The 14,139-nt window shown below is 44.5% G+C and overlaps 1 protein-coding gene across 2 annotated transcripts in view; it reads right to left on the bottom strand.

Annotated features, from left to right (window-relative positions):
• Window positions 1–14,139, bottom strand: part of SPAG16 (sperm associated antigen 16) — a 775,737-nt gene that overhangs the window by 690,455 nt on the left and 71,143 nt on the right. For both annotated transcript variants that reach the window (XM_084819345.1, XM_084819334.1), the window contains exon 9: window positions 12,849–12,997. In XM_084819345.1, coding sequence (XP_084675471.1) covers window positions 12,849–12,997 — 149 coding nt within the window. The remainder of the gene's footprint in view (window positions 1–12,848; window positions 12,998–14,139) is intronic.

The following is a 14,139-nucleotide window of genomic DNA, read 5'->3' as shown; positions in this document are numbered from 1 at the left end:
CTGTTCCTTCAGCAGAAGTGTGACCCCATCCAGAAAAGGTAATAAACCAACATCCCAAACTTGGGAACCACAAACCCACAGTGTCTCTCTATTGTCAGGATTCAGCTTCAGTTTATTGGCCCTCATCCAGGCCATTATCAAGTCCAGACAGCAGTTCAGCATCTCAGCATCCTCATCTGACTCTGATGACAAAGAGAAATAGAGCTGCATGTCAACTGCATACTGATAACACCTCACTCCAAATCTCTGGATGACTTTGCTCAACAGCTTCATATAAATATTAAAAAGTATGGGGGATAAGATAGAACCTTCCAGGACCTCACAGCTCAAATGAAAGGGTTGTGCAGAAATCCCCTTACACTACTTTCTGAAAATGACCCTGTAGGCAAGAGTGGATCCACTATATCATCATGTCTCCCAATCCAAACCCACAGACACAGTCCAGCAAGATACCATGGTCTATAGTAACAAAAGCCATTGAGAAATCTTGGAGAATCAACAGGATTATACTTCCCATATCTCTCTTCCAACAGAGGTCATCCTTCAAGGTGAGCAAGCCTACTTCAGTGCCAAACCCTGGCCTAAACCTGGATTGAAATGGGTCTAGATCAGGTGTGGAGAACCTGTGGTGCTACAGATGTTGTTGGACTATAGTTCCTATCATCCCTGACCATTGGCTATGCTGACTGGGGTCAATAGGAGTTGGAGTCCAAAAACAGAGGGCAGCCCTAGTAATTCTGGATATTACCAGAGCACGGATCAGGTTACCCACCCCGGTCTGGATAATCCATTTCATCCAACATCTTCTGGAATGGGGCTGACACCACCCTCTTGAGTACCTTGCAAAAAAGGGGGGGGGATATTTGCAACTGGGTGATGGTTGTTACAATCTTCTGGGTCTGGTGAAGATTTCTTAAGAAGAGGTCCTACAAATGCCTCTTTCAAATTGATGGGGACCACACCCTCTCTCAATAAGATATTTATAACTCCTGAACCAACCTAGTCAATCCCCTTTGGCTCAACATATGAAACTAAAATGAGTAAAGGTGAGGATGCAGGTGGTTGGGTGAATCTCTCCAAGCACCCAGCCCACATCCTCAGGCTGCAACAACTGAAACTGATCCACCTCCTCTGGAACTTTATCACTGAATGTGTCTAGATCAGAGTGCATATGAGATGTTTACTTTAGCAAGCAATGCATGTTACTAAACTGTGCCCAGTACACAGCCCACAGGAGAACTGGGATCTCTTGTAAATCAACAGACAAGAAATGGAAATAAGTATATAACATCATGCCAAAAGGTAGATATAAAGACCTTTATATAAATATAAAGGCACATTATTTTTTAAAAGACACAGAGCAAGCATTGCAACCATTGACTGTGGAAAGGACTAATCTACTCAGTTACTAATTCATAAACCAGTTGGCATGGTGTTTTCTTGCTTTTATAGCTTCAGTATGATCCAAAAACAATTAAGATTTAATTGTATACTCCCAGAAGCCAAATGATGTTTAAAAATGTAAAGTAAATAACAGAAAATGCAGTACATACATCCAATTTACTTGTGGTAGATTAGAGTGATTCAACATCATGAAAAACTAAATGCTAATGCTGATTTTATTTCTTTGGGATATATTTACATATGCAGAGCTTTGTTTAAATATTGTGAAAAAGATTTAGGAGGCAAAATCCATAATTCAGGATAGAACCATGAATTTCTAAAATAAATACTGCTATAAATCAGCACCTGAGCCCTTTTCAGATAGACTTTAGGCTTTTGAGTTCTTATTTGGTATTTCAATCACATTAGTATGGTGGAAAACCAGTCATGAATAACATTTACTAAAAGCCATTAAATTAAAAATATGTTTATTATTATTAACTACACTTTCATATACAGGGTCCACAAATTGTATCTGAACTTACTAGCCAAACATTACTGACTCGTAGCCAGCCATGAAGTCCAATTCTACAAAACGTTCAGTGGACCATATCTCTAAATAAGGATCCTTAGGATGATCTCTTCATTTAATTTATTTATAAAACACCATTTACAAACATGTCACTTCAAAACAGGTTTGACAGGTCTCTATCCCAAGGAGCTTATAAATCTCAGAATAGGCGTAAGGTGAACAAAGAGGAAGGGAAGGGAAATTAAGGTAGGGTAATCAAGGAGAAGAATTAAAGCAGGTTTTTGGGACCAGGAGGTTGTTCCAAAGACCTTACAGCAACTCAGCAAGGGAGCAATGGAAGAATGGAAGAATGACTTCAAGAAGGCAAGAGAGGTTTGGATGGCTGACAATACTGAGGTTGGATGAGTAAAGGTGCTGTTGTTATTGTTGTTAATAATAATATTTCTAGGCTACCTTTTAGGGCAGGAGCCTTCCAAACTGGTTTACAACAATAAAAATAACATATAGTAAAAACCAATACAGCAATAAGATAGCGAAAATCCATAAAAACATATGGCCTAGACAGTAGTAAAAACCCTATAACACAACTGCAGCTACAAACCAAAACAGTTCAGTAAAACATAGTCAGGGGAAGGCCAGAGTAAACAAGTCTTCAGGCCCTTCCTAAAAGCCTGCAATGATGGGGCCTGATGGCCCATTCCAGAGGTATGGTACCACTGCGGAAAAGGCCTTCTCTTGTGTACTTGCCCACCTAACTGACCTCAAAGACAGGCAAGTGAGAAGGTCCTCTGTTGCTGATCTTATTTATTTATTTATTTATTTATTTATTTATTTATTTAATTTCTTAATCTCCCATCTGGCCAGTCACCCGGCCACTCTGGGTGATGTACAACAGTACAATTTAAAACAGTAAAATTACACATTAACACATCGTCTAAAAATACCCAAACCCACCCCAAATGCCTGCCTGAACAACCAAGTTTTCAATGTGTGGCGGAAACTCATTAAAGAGGGGGCATGGCAGAGTTCCCTAGGGAGGGAGTGCCACAGAGTGGGGAACACCACAGAGAAGGCCCTCTCCCTCGTCCTTACCAGCCTAGCTGTCCTGGCTGATGGGACAGAGAGAAGGCCATCCGAGGCTGATCTTGTTGAGCGGCCTGTCTGGTTGTCAGGATTGATTCTGAGCGCAGGCAGATAGTTAGCAGCTCAGATTCAGAAAAGGAGCAGCCAGAACAGGGGGGTGCTTTTTCACAGGCCAGTTCAGATATAGCAGGCATGCTTCTCAGGTTACCAACTCCCAGATGGCCGGGCATGAAGCTTCATCCTTACCCCCCTCTGTGAGAAGCAGCAAGCAGGAGGAGGAGGGGCTTGAGGTCTGTGACCTAAGAGATGCCAGGCGGAGACGCAGAGTTAAGAGGGAAATGTCAGGGGCGGAGCTTAGATGTTTGAACCGGTTGGCAATGCATGAGAGGCTACACAGGGGAGCAGAAGACAAAGGGTGGGACCTCCCTCCCTAAGTTAGCCTAGTCAGACAGCCGCCCTTTCAAACTGCAGGCAACTTTCATTTATCCCATTTGAATCCCTTGGAGGCATTCCTTTGTAGCTGAAGAGTCTTCGAGGATTTGCATCTGTAATGAACCTGTGAATAATGAATTAAAGGCATGAGACTGAAGCCTCTCTTTTTGTGTGTTTGTGAGTGCTTGAGGGGGCCAACGGAATCTTGACACTGGTGTTGCTGGAAGCGCTCCTTGAGATAGGCTGGGCCGGAACCATATAGGGTTTTAAAAGTCAAAACCAACATCTTGAATTTGGCCTGGAAAACAACTGGTAACCAGTGCAACTCCTTCAGTACTGGAGTGATGTGATCACACCAGCGGCTGCCTTTAATCAGGCGAGCCACCACGTTCTGCGCCAGCTACAGCTTCTGAACTGTCTTCAAGGGTAACCCCATGTAGAGTGCATTACAGTAGTCCACATGAGAGCGGACCAGGGCATGTACTACCGATGGGAGCAGATGGTCAGGAAGATAGGGGTGCAGCCGCCATATCACATGGTGTTGGTACAGCGCTGTCTGGCTCACAGCTGACACCTGAGCCTCCATGAATAACTGGGAGTCTAAAATGACCCCCAGGCTGAGGACCTGGGCTTTCAAGGGTAGCCGTACCCCATTCAACACCAGGTCAACATCCCCCAGCCTCCTCTTGTCTCCCACCAAAAGTACCTCAGTCTTGTCAGGGTTCAGCTTCAGCTTATTCCTCCCCATCCAGCCACTCACCGTCTCCAGATATTTGGACAGGGATTCTACGGCCAACCCTTGTGAAGATTTAAACGAGAGGTAGAGCTGCATCTCATCTGCATATTGATGACACCGCACCCCAAACCTCCTGATGATAGCCCCCAGTGGCTTCACATAGATGTTAAATAGCATCGGGGAAAGGATGGAACCTTGTGGCACCCCAAAAGCGAGTGGCCACAGGTCCGAAACCTCCTCTCCCAGTGCTACCCCCTGGTACCTCCCAGAGGGGACGGACCAGAACCACCATAATACGATGTCTCCAATGCCCAACCTCTCCAGGCAGTTCAGGAGGATATCGTGGTCAACGGTATCAAAAGCTGCTGAGAGGTCAAGGAGAACAAGGAAGGAGCTTTCACCCCTATTCACACCCTCCTGCTATCATCCACCAAGGCAACCAAGGCCATTTCTGTCCCATGCCCAGGCCTGAAGCCTGATTGAAATGGATCTAGACAATCGGCTTCTTCCAAGTGTGCCTTCAACTGCATCACCACCACCCGCTCAATGATCTTGCCCCAAAATGGCAGATTCGAGACTGGGCAAAAGTTGTTCAAAACTTGGGGAACCAAGGGGGGCTTCTTTAAGAGCGGTCTTATCACTGCCTCCTTGAGGGCTGATGGCATCACTCCCTCCTCAAGGGAGGCATTCACCACTGCCCTGATCCCCTCACCCAGCCTCTCTCTGCAGCTCATAATTAGCCAAGATGGGCAAGGATCAAGTAAGCAGGTGGTCGGCTTTACAGATGAAAGTACCTTGTCCACTTCATCAGAAGGAAGAAGCTGGAACTGATCCCACAAAACCGGTTTGCCACAGGCCGCCTCTCGCTCACTAACTGTATCCATGGCGCATGGAATAACACTCCTGACCCGATCAATTTTATCCGCAAAGTGCCTTGCCAAGGCCTCACAGGAGGCCTTAGAATGGGCCAACCAGGCTTTGGACCATCTTAAAGTGGGGGCAGGCTGATATGGGTAAAGAAGGTCCTTTAAGTAATTTGGTCCCAAACTGTTTAAGGCTTTAGAGGTCAAAACCAACACTTCATAGGTGGAAATACCTCAGGGTATAAGGGATTACACCTTAAAATGCATTACTAATTGCATTTAGCTGCTTGATAAATAAATAAATACTACTGCTTTAAAAGACTTGCAGTGCTATATATCACGTACACATGCACACACATCTTTACTGAGAAATACGTCTCTCTGAGTTCACTCTCAAGTTGAACTTCACTCTCAAGGCTTACTCTCAAGCAACTATAAAAAGCAACCTTCCCCAACCTAGTGCTCTGTTTGGACTACAACAGGCTATTCCACAACAAATGGAATGTCACCATGTAACATTGGGACAGGGGGAAATTAACAGCAACCCTGTTAATTCTACTCAATCTCTCATCAGCTTTTGATACCATCGACCATGGTATCCTCCTGGATCGACTCTGTGGGATGGGTATCAGAGGCACTGTGTTTCAGTGGTCCTGGTCCTACCTACGGGCTGATTTCAGAGGGTAACTTTGGGTGACTACTCCTTGGCCCCTTGGCAATTGAATTATGGGATGCCACAGGCCACCATCTTGTCCCCAACACTGTTTAACAGGAGTGGTCATTAAGGGATTTGGAGCTAAGTGCCATCAGGATGCTGATGACACAAAGCTCTATCTCCCTGTGACATCTGAATCAGGAGAGGCTGTGCAAGTCCTGGATCAGTGTCCAAATTCAGTAACGGGCTGGATGCAGGCCAATAAACTGAAGCTGAATCCTGGCAAGCCGGAAGCCCTGTGGGCGAGTGGTTCACAAGTCCAGGAGATAGATGCATTTAGGGATGGACGAAAGGGACTTACCTTGTCCCGCAGCTTGCTTTGCGGTGGGGGGGAGGTGCTTCGCTTCTCCCCCCAAAGTTCAGGCGAGGGGGGGGAGGCGCCCCGCCTCGCCCGGCCGAAATTCAGGCCGGGGGGGAGGCGCCCCATCCCCCGCCGGCAAAATTCAGGCCGGGTAGGAGCGCCCCGTCTACCCAGCCGCGAAAAAAAAAGTAAAACCCACACACACACATACACCCCCGTGATAGGCTACGTAACGATTTACGTAGCCTATCACGGCTAGATTTCCAAAGTCAGCCGTGATAGGCTATGTAAATCGTCACGTAGCCTATCATGGGTGACTTTGAAAAAAAAAGCGCGTAAAAAAAAAAGCTGTGATCTGTGATTATCAGCTATTTCAAATCTACAGAAAGAACTCCATATGCTGAAGCTCAGATACTGGAAATGAAACACTTTCTGGACCTAGTTTTTTTCACATTATACACTGGCCTATATCAAGCCTTCAGCAAAGGAGATCGTTACCTTGTCGTGGTGGTGGAGCTTGAGCACCTCAATGACGTCATGAGCTAAACTGTGAAGGAACACCCAAGACGAGAAGGTCATGGCAGAAAGGTCAGACTAAATAAGGTCCCTGGGGAAGGAAATGGCAACCCACCCCAGTATTCTTGCCATGAAAACTAAATGGATCAGTACAACCAGAGATATGTCAGTATACCATCGGAAGATGGGACTCCCAGGTCGGAAGATGGTCAAAATGCTACTGGGGAGGAACAGAGGATAAGTTCAACTAGCCCCGGATGTGATGACGCAGCTATCTCAAAGCCGAAAGGATGGCTAGCAGCCGATGGTGCTGGTGGTGAACGACGAATCCGATGTTCTAAAGATCAACACACCATAGGAAGCTGGAATGTAAGATCTATGAGCCAGGGCAAATTGGATGTGGTTATTGGGGAGATGTCAAGATTAAATATAGACATTTTGGGTGTCAGTGAACTGAAATGGACTGGAATGGGCCACTTCACATCAGATGACCACCAGATCTATTACAGTGGACAAGAGGACCACAGAAGAAATGGAGTAGCCTTCATAAGTAATAATAAAGTGGCTAAAGCAGTGCTTGGATACAATCCAAAAAATGACAGAATGATCTCAATTCGAATTCAGGGTAAGCCATTTAACATCACAGTGATCCAAATATATGCCCCAACCACAGATGCTGAAGAAGCAGAAGTAGATCAGTTCTATGAGGATCTGCAGCACCTACTGGATAGTATGCCAAAAAAAGATGTTACTTTCATTACAGGAGACTGGAATGCTAAGGTGGGTAGTCAAACGACACCTGGAATTACAGGCAAGCATGGTCTGGGAGAAAAAAATGAAGCGGGACATAGGCTGATAGAATTTTGCGAAGACAACTCACTGTGCATAACAAACACTCTCTTCCAACAACCTCAGAGACGACTTTATACATGGACTTCACCAGACGGTCGACACCGAAATCAGATTGACTACATCCTTTGTAGCCAAAGGTGGCGGACATCTATGCAGTCGGTAAAAACAAGACCTGGAGCTGATTGTAGTTCAGATCACGAACTTCTTATTGCACAATTTAGAATCAGACTAAAGAGAATAGGGAAGACCCACAGATCAGTTAGATATGAGCTCACTAATATTACTAATGAATATGCAGTGGAGGTGAAGAATAGACTTAAGGGACTAGATTTAGCAGATAGGGTGCCGGAAGAACTATGGACAGAAGTTCGCAACATTGTTCAGGAGGCGGCAACAAAAAACGTCCCAAAGAAAAAGAAAACCAAGAAGGCAAGATGGCTGTCTGCTGAGACACTGGAAGTAGGCCAAGAAAGAAGGAAAGCAAAAGGCAACAGTGATAGAGGGAGATATGCCCAATTAAATGCAAAATTCCAGAGGTTAGCCAGAAGAGATAAGGAATTATTTTTAAACAAGCAATGCGCAGAAGCGGAAGAAGATAATAGAATAGGAAGGACAAGAGACCTCTTCCAGAAAATTAGAAACATCGGAGGTAAATTCCAGGCAAAGATGGGTATGATCAAAAACAAGGATGGCAAGGACCTAACAGAAGCAGAAGAGATCAAGAAAAGGCGGCAAGAATATATGGAAGATCTGTATAGGAAGTAGGGATGGCAGAGAATTCCGCCATGGATCTTGAGGAGGCCAAATGCCAGTGCATTCGGCTCCCCGAAATATGTGACTGAACGGCCTGCCCCCCCCGCCCCCCCCGCGGATCCCCCTGGGATGAGACTTGCCTGGGGTGGATCTTCCGGGCAGCGGCGGCTCCAGCAGCAGCTTCAGTTGGTCTTCCGACCGGCTGCCGCCGCCACCATTTGCAGGTGTTTTTTTTTTACACCCACGTGATAGGCTACGTAAGTTTTTACGTAGCCTAAAACGTCTGGGTAAAAAAAAAAAAAGGCGTACGCAAATGGCGGCGGCTACGGCCGCCGCCATTTGCATTCCTTATTTTGGGAATACGCTATTTGCGTTCCCCTTATTTTTGCCGTCTTAGTCTACGTAAATATTTATGTAGCCATAGCCGCCGCCATTTGCGTACGCAGTTTTGTTTTTCCCCAGAGCCCTCCGCGGCCGGAGATCCGGCTGCGGACGGCTCTGGCCTGGCTGGGCCTGGCCGGCTGCTCCGCGGAGCCACCGCGGAGCACAGCCAGCCAAGGAGGATTCTGGGGGGGGAGGAACGGAGCGCCTCCCCCCCGTCCAGGATTCCGGGGGGAGGGACGGAGCACCCCCCCATCCAGGATTCCGGGGGGAGGGACGGAACGCCTGCCCCCCATCAGCATAATCCGCGAACAGGTAAGTGATTTTCATACATCCCTAATAGGAAGGATAATAATATTGGGGATAGATTTGACGGTGTGATCAGTGACCTAGAGCCAGACATCCTGAAGAGTGAGGTTGAATGGGCCTTAAGAAGCATTGCTAATAACAAGGCAGCAGGAGATGACGGTATCCCAGCTGAACTGTTTAAAATCTTGCAAGATGATGCTGTCAAGGTGATGCATGCCATATGCCAGCAAATTTGGAAAACACAAGAATGGCCACCAGATTGGAAAAGATCAACCTATATCCCCATACCAAAAAAGGGAAGCACCAAAGAATGTTCAAGCTATTGAACAGTGGCACCCATTTCACATGCCAGTAAGGTAATGCTCAAGATCTTATAAGGTAGACTCCAGCAATTCATGGAAAGAGAATGAAACCCAGAAGCTGGGTTTCGAAGAGGCAGAGGAACTAGAGACCAAATTGCCAATATCCGCTGGATAATGGAGAAAGCCAGGGAGTTTCAGAAAAACATCTATTTCTGTTTTATTGACTATTCTAAAGTCTTCGACTGTGTGTGTCAGGGTGGACACTGAGCCCATAGAATCCCAGAGTAGTTCTGATTCTGAGGAAGAGCAGTCGCTCCTGGGAGAGGAGCGCGCTCCTTTTTCCCAGGGCCAACAGCTGATGGAGATTCCTCCCACCAGCATTCCTAGCTTAGATAGCAGTCCTGGGAGTGACAGAGCGTGGGAAGCAGACTTGATGGACGCGCGATGCCGACGCAGAGAGCGACGCCAAATGGAGGGCACAGAAAGGAGGCGTAGTGCCCGGCTGGCACGCAAACAACGGCTGCGCCCAGAGGATCCAGGGGAAAAGGGGAGGGACTCTCCCTAGTCCTTAAGTTCAGGGGTCTGCCAGTAATTCCCTTTCAAACGGGGACCAACTGTTCCAACTTAGGGCATAGGTATTCTGCTGCTCATATCTAGTTGCTAACGGTAGAGTTGTTAAGTTGTAAAAGAGGAATGAAGCTTTGAAAAGAATCCCTTTGTCTGTGTCTGGACTTGGCTACTGGATTAGACTGAGAGAGGCCTCCAAGGAGCCCTTGACAGCATGGATCATAACAAATTGTGGCAAGTTCTTGGTGGTATGGGGATACCAAGTCATCTTGTCTGCCTCCTGAGGAATCTATATAACGACCAAGTAGCAACGGTAAGAACAGACCACAGAACAACGGACTGGTTTAAGATTGGGAAAGGAGTACGGCAGGGTTGTATACTCTCAGCCTACCTATTCAACCTGTACGCAGAACACATCATGCGACGTGCTGGGCTTGATGAAGCCAAGGCTGGAGTTAAAATCGCTGGAAGAAACATTAACAGTCTCCGATATGCAGATGATACCACTTTGATGGCTGAAAGCGCGGAGGAGCTGAGGAACCTCATGATGAAGGTGAAAGAAGAAAGTGCAAAAGCTGGGTTGCAGTTAAACCTCAAGAAAACCAAGATTATGGCAACCAGCTTGATTGATAACTGGCAAATAGAGGGAGAAAACGTGGAGGCAGTGACAGACTTTGTCTTTCTAGGCACAAAGATTACTGCAGACGCTGACTGCAGCCAGGAAATCAGAAGACGTTTACTTCTTGGGAGGAGAGCAATGACAAATCTTGATAAAATAGTGAAGAGCAGAGACATCACACTGACAACAAAGGTCCGCATAGTTCAAGCAATGGTATTCCCTGTAGTAACCTATGGCTGTGAGAGCTGGACCATAAGGAAGGCTGAGCGAAGGAAGATAGATGCTTTTGAACTGTGGTGCTGGAGGAAAATTCTGAGAGTGCCTCGGACTGCAAGAAGATCAAACCAGTCCATACTCCAGGAAATCAAGCCAGACTGCTCACTTGAGGGAATGATCTTAAAGGCAAAACTGAAGTACTTTGGTCACATAATGAGAAGACAGGATACCCTGGAGAAGATGCTGATGCTAGGGACAGTGGAAGGCAAAAGGAAGAGGGGCCGACCAAGGGCAAGATGGATGGATGACATTCTGGAGGTGACGGACTCGACCTTGGGGGCACTGGGGGTGGCGACAGCTGACAGGAAGCTCTGGCATGGGCTGGTCCATGAAGTCACGAAGAGTCGGAAGCGACTGACAGAATAAACAACAAAACAACTATATCAAGCTGACACTGCTCTGCTAATAAACAAATGTTTAAAAGACAATATGTATCATAATGATATAATAGCAAATAAATAAGATGTTTATGCTATAAATATGTTTATTACATTAACAAATCCCATCTAAAATGCTGAAATCCTGAAAGTAAATTTTAATTTAAGCAAACATCTTATAAGGCATTACACAAGTTCTCAATTAATGAGTTGTTCTATGTCACAAGCACACTTACAATGCAATCCTATACATTTCTACTCAGAAGTAAGTCCCATTGAACTCAATAGTTCTTATGTCTGAGTAGTCATGTATACAATTGTATTGTAAGCTATGGAGTCTATATAGCTTTGCCAATTGGAGTACATTTCCTCTAAAGGAATCCTTATTACTATCTTACTCTTCCTTAAGATATACTTCAGATCAACAGATACCTTGAGTTCCCAGTTTAATGTCATCTATCACATTACTCGGATAATGATTCCTCTTGGACATCAACTGTATATATCTGACAGTGAGTACAACACCTTGTCAGATTATTGTTTAGCAGATGGCTACACAATGAGGATCTCATATGATTTAAAGACATTTTCATCATTGACGTTCTTTCATCCCTATTACAAATTTTAAGAGAAACATTTCAAAGTTATGAATCCATTTTTAAACAACATGCAATGCCCCAGGCTGAAACATAACCACAATATCATTTACTAAGAAAAGCAATAGGATATTGTATGAGCAGTTAATAAGGACTCCTGTAATTGTGATAATTAGTAAAATACTAGGGTCTAAAATATGGAACATTTAATAATACCAGATGCAAAATATGCCACATTAGTGTTACAAATAAATTTATTAACCTAATCAAAGGCACAATCTAATCAAAGATAATGAAAGTCACATCTATTTCAACTGGAGTGAGCTACACATATACTTTAGACACAAACGTGCTATACAGTGAACAGGAAGTTAAAAAAAAAACTCACACTTGTTCCTCCACAACATTCACTTCCCCCAAAATACACCAGCCACATCTCCCCTACCCAAAAGATTTGTAAGCTCTTCCTGCATTGGGAATTTGAGCATCTTGCAGGGGAAACATAAAAAGATGTACATGAGACAGTGGTACAGAGTGAACAGGACCTGATATCAATAGCATTGAAGTGAACTGGATCATGTCTGTTCCCATAAATAGAAAGACATTTTCCAATTTCTTCCTACCCAGATACCCTTTCACACTGTCCCCTGGTGAGCGTCATCAGCTCCCTCATATAGGTGCCCCACATTTGCAGCCACTTTCCAAACCTAATCTCCATCCCATATTCAGCACCCTTTCACACTCCCAGAATGTCCTGCTTCTCCTTCACACATAAAATATAGCCAGTGCTTCTCAGCTGTCCCAGCCTCAGAATCCAGAGCCGATTTAAACCAGCATATCAGTGATGCCACATAGGAGCCATAGGGTGGCTTCTGGAATAGAAGCAGATGTAAGGCACAGAACACTACAAATGCCTGCAGCAAACACTGATATGGCCAATTGTGGTGGGGTTTCTTATTGTACAAATAATACTTTTTGTATCAATATTACACCACAGAATATTAAGTCAAGGGGCAGTATCCAAGACTGCCAATCTACTCACACCATTAATGCCAATAGCGTATGTTGGCACAACAGGTTTCCAATAGTGTATCCTGGCACGATGGGTTTTCCCAGAAACTATGTTCACCAGCTTACACTATTGGTGTTGCACTAGAGGTTGCTTATGCTACTGCTACATCAATTGCATAAGTGGAGTGGCAGCGTTGGACTCCCTAAAAACTACATAAAGCAGACTAAAAGAGAGTTTTCATACCTTTGGATATCTCTTGCCCATCTGCTTAGCTGGATCTTTGGCTGGATCATATGGATTAACTCCAGAATATACTTTTTGTTCCTTGGCTTCTCTCAGAGCTCTTTGAGAAGGTCCTTCTAATCCATCCTCTCTTTCACACCTATGACCTGCTACAAAATAAAAGCAGCTTATTATTTTCATAGAATTTCAACATACATAACATTGTTTAAAAAACAAAGCACACATCCCTGTTTGATTCAACAAATTTGTTTATGATTAAAGTGCAATCAACTTCTTATTTAAAAGGTATGAGCTGCTTTGGGATCCCAACTGAAACAGGTTGCAGGAGTAACTCCTTATTACGCATTCATGGCAGCTGATCTTGATCTCAATACTCAAGTTGGCAGCATTGGTGTAGTTCTGGGCACAACAAATGTGGGTTCTTACTGCACACAGGGCTGTATTGAACCCTGACCACCAACTAGCAGAACAAAAATCACTGGCAGAACTGCTTTCACCCCCTTGCAGCCCCCAGTGCCCCCAAACCTAGTCCAGAGGGTTGGGGGACCCTCTAGAACAGATTTGGGGGGCAAACACAGAGCTACAGGGGAGGACAGAAAAAGGAAGTCCGCTTGCACGACACTGGATTTAAGCTATAGTCTGAAAAACCAAAGACAAGAAGAATCCATATTGCTTTTATTTGTTTAGAAAATGTATATTGTTTGACTGAAAATGTATATCCTACTTTTCAACTGAATGATCTTTAAAAAGATCTTGAGTCAAGATTATAGTTCCTATTGCACTCTTTGTGCCAAACTCATCAGAACTGTTTAGCCTGAAGGGTACAAATGCTGGAGTGATGATTGCATACCTATTTCTTTGACCATAAGGGCTATAGAAGTTGTTGCAAATCCAACAAACTGAATAAATGTAATAGCATTATAATTTGAACATTATGTGTTGTGAAGGATGTTTCATATTATTTAATTTTCTAATTTTTAATACATTCCAGGGACAGTTTAACTGGTCCTTTTCTGGATAAGGTTTCCAATTGCTTATATTAATCAGAAAATGTACTGATAAATGCCATTTGTAACCTAAATGACAAATGCCATTTGTAACCTATAAAACTGTCCGGTTTGCAACAGCTGCACAGGAAAACCATTCAATTTTGTTAAATAAAATGCATTGGCTGCCTTCTGTCCTATCATTCATAAGCAACGAGCTGGTGTATGCTTCTTGATCATACCAGCTGGAGCAGCTAAACCAACCTAAAGCAAAAGCTTCCTGTTATGACCAAAACCACTCCTGG

This window comes from Heloderma suspectum, chromosome 1 (assembly GCF_057233095.1).
Source record: "Heloderma suspectum isolate Gila_16-S chromosome 1, 16-S_ref, whole genome shotgun sequence".
NCBI lineage: Eukaryota > Metazoa > Chordata > Lepidosauria > Squamata > Helodermatidae > Heloderma > Heloderma suspectum.
The sequence above is the reverse complement of the archived record's forward strand: the minus strand, read 5'-3'. Positions and strand labels throughout refer to the sequence as shown.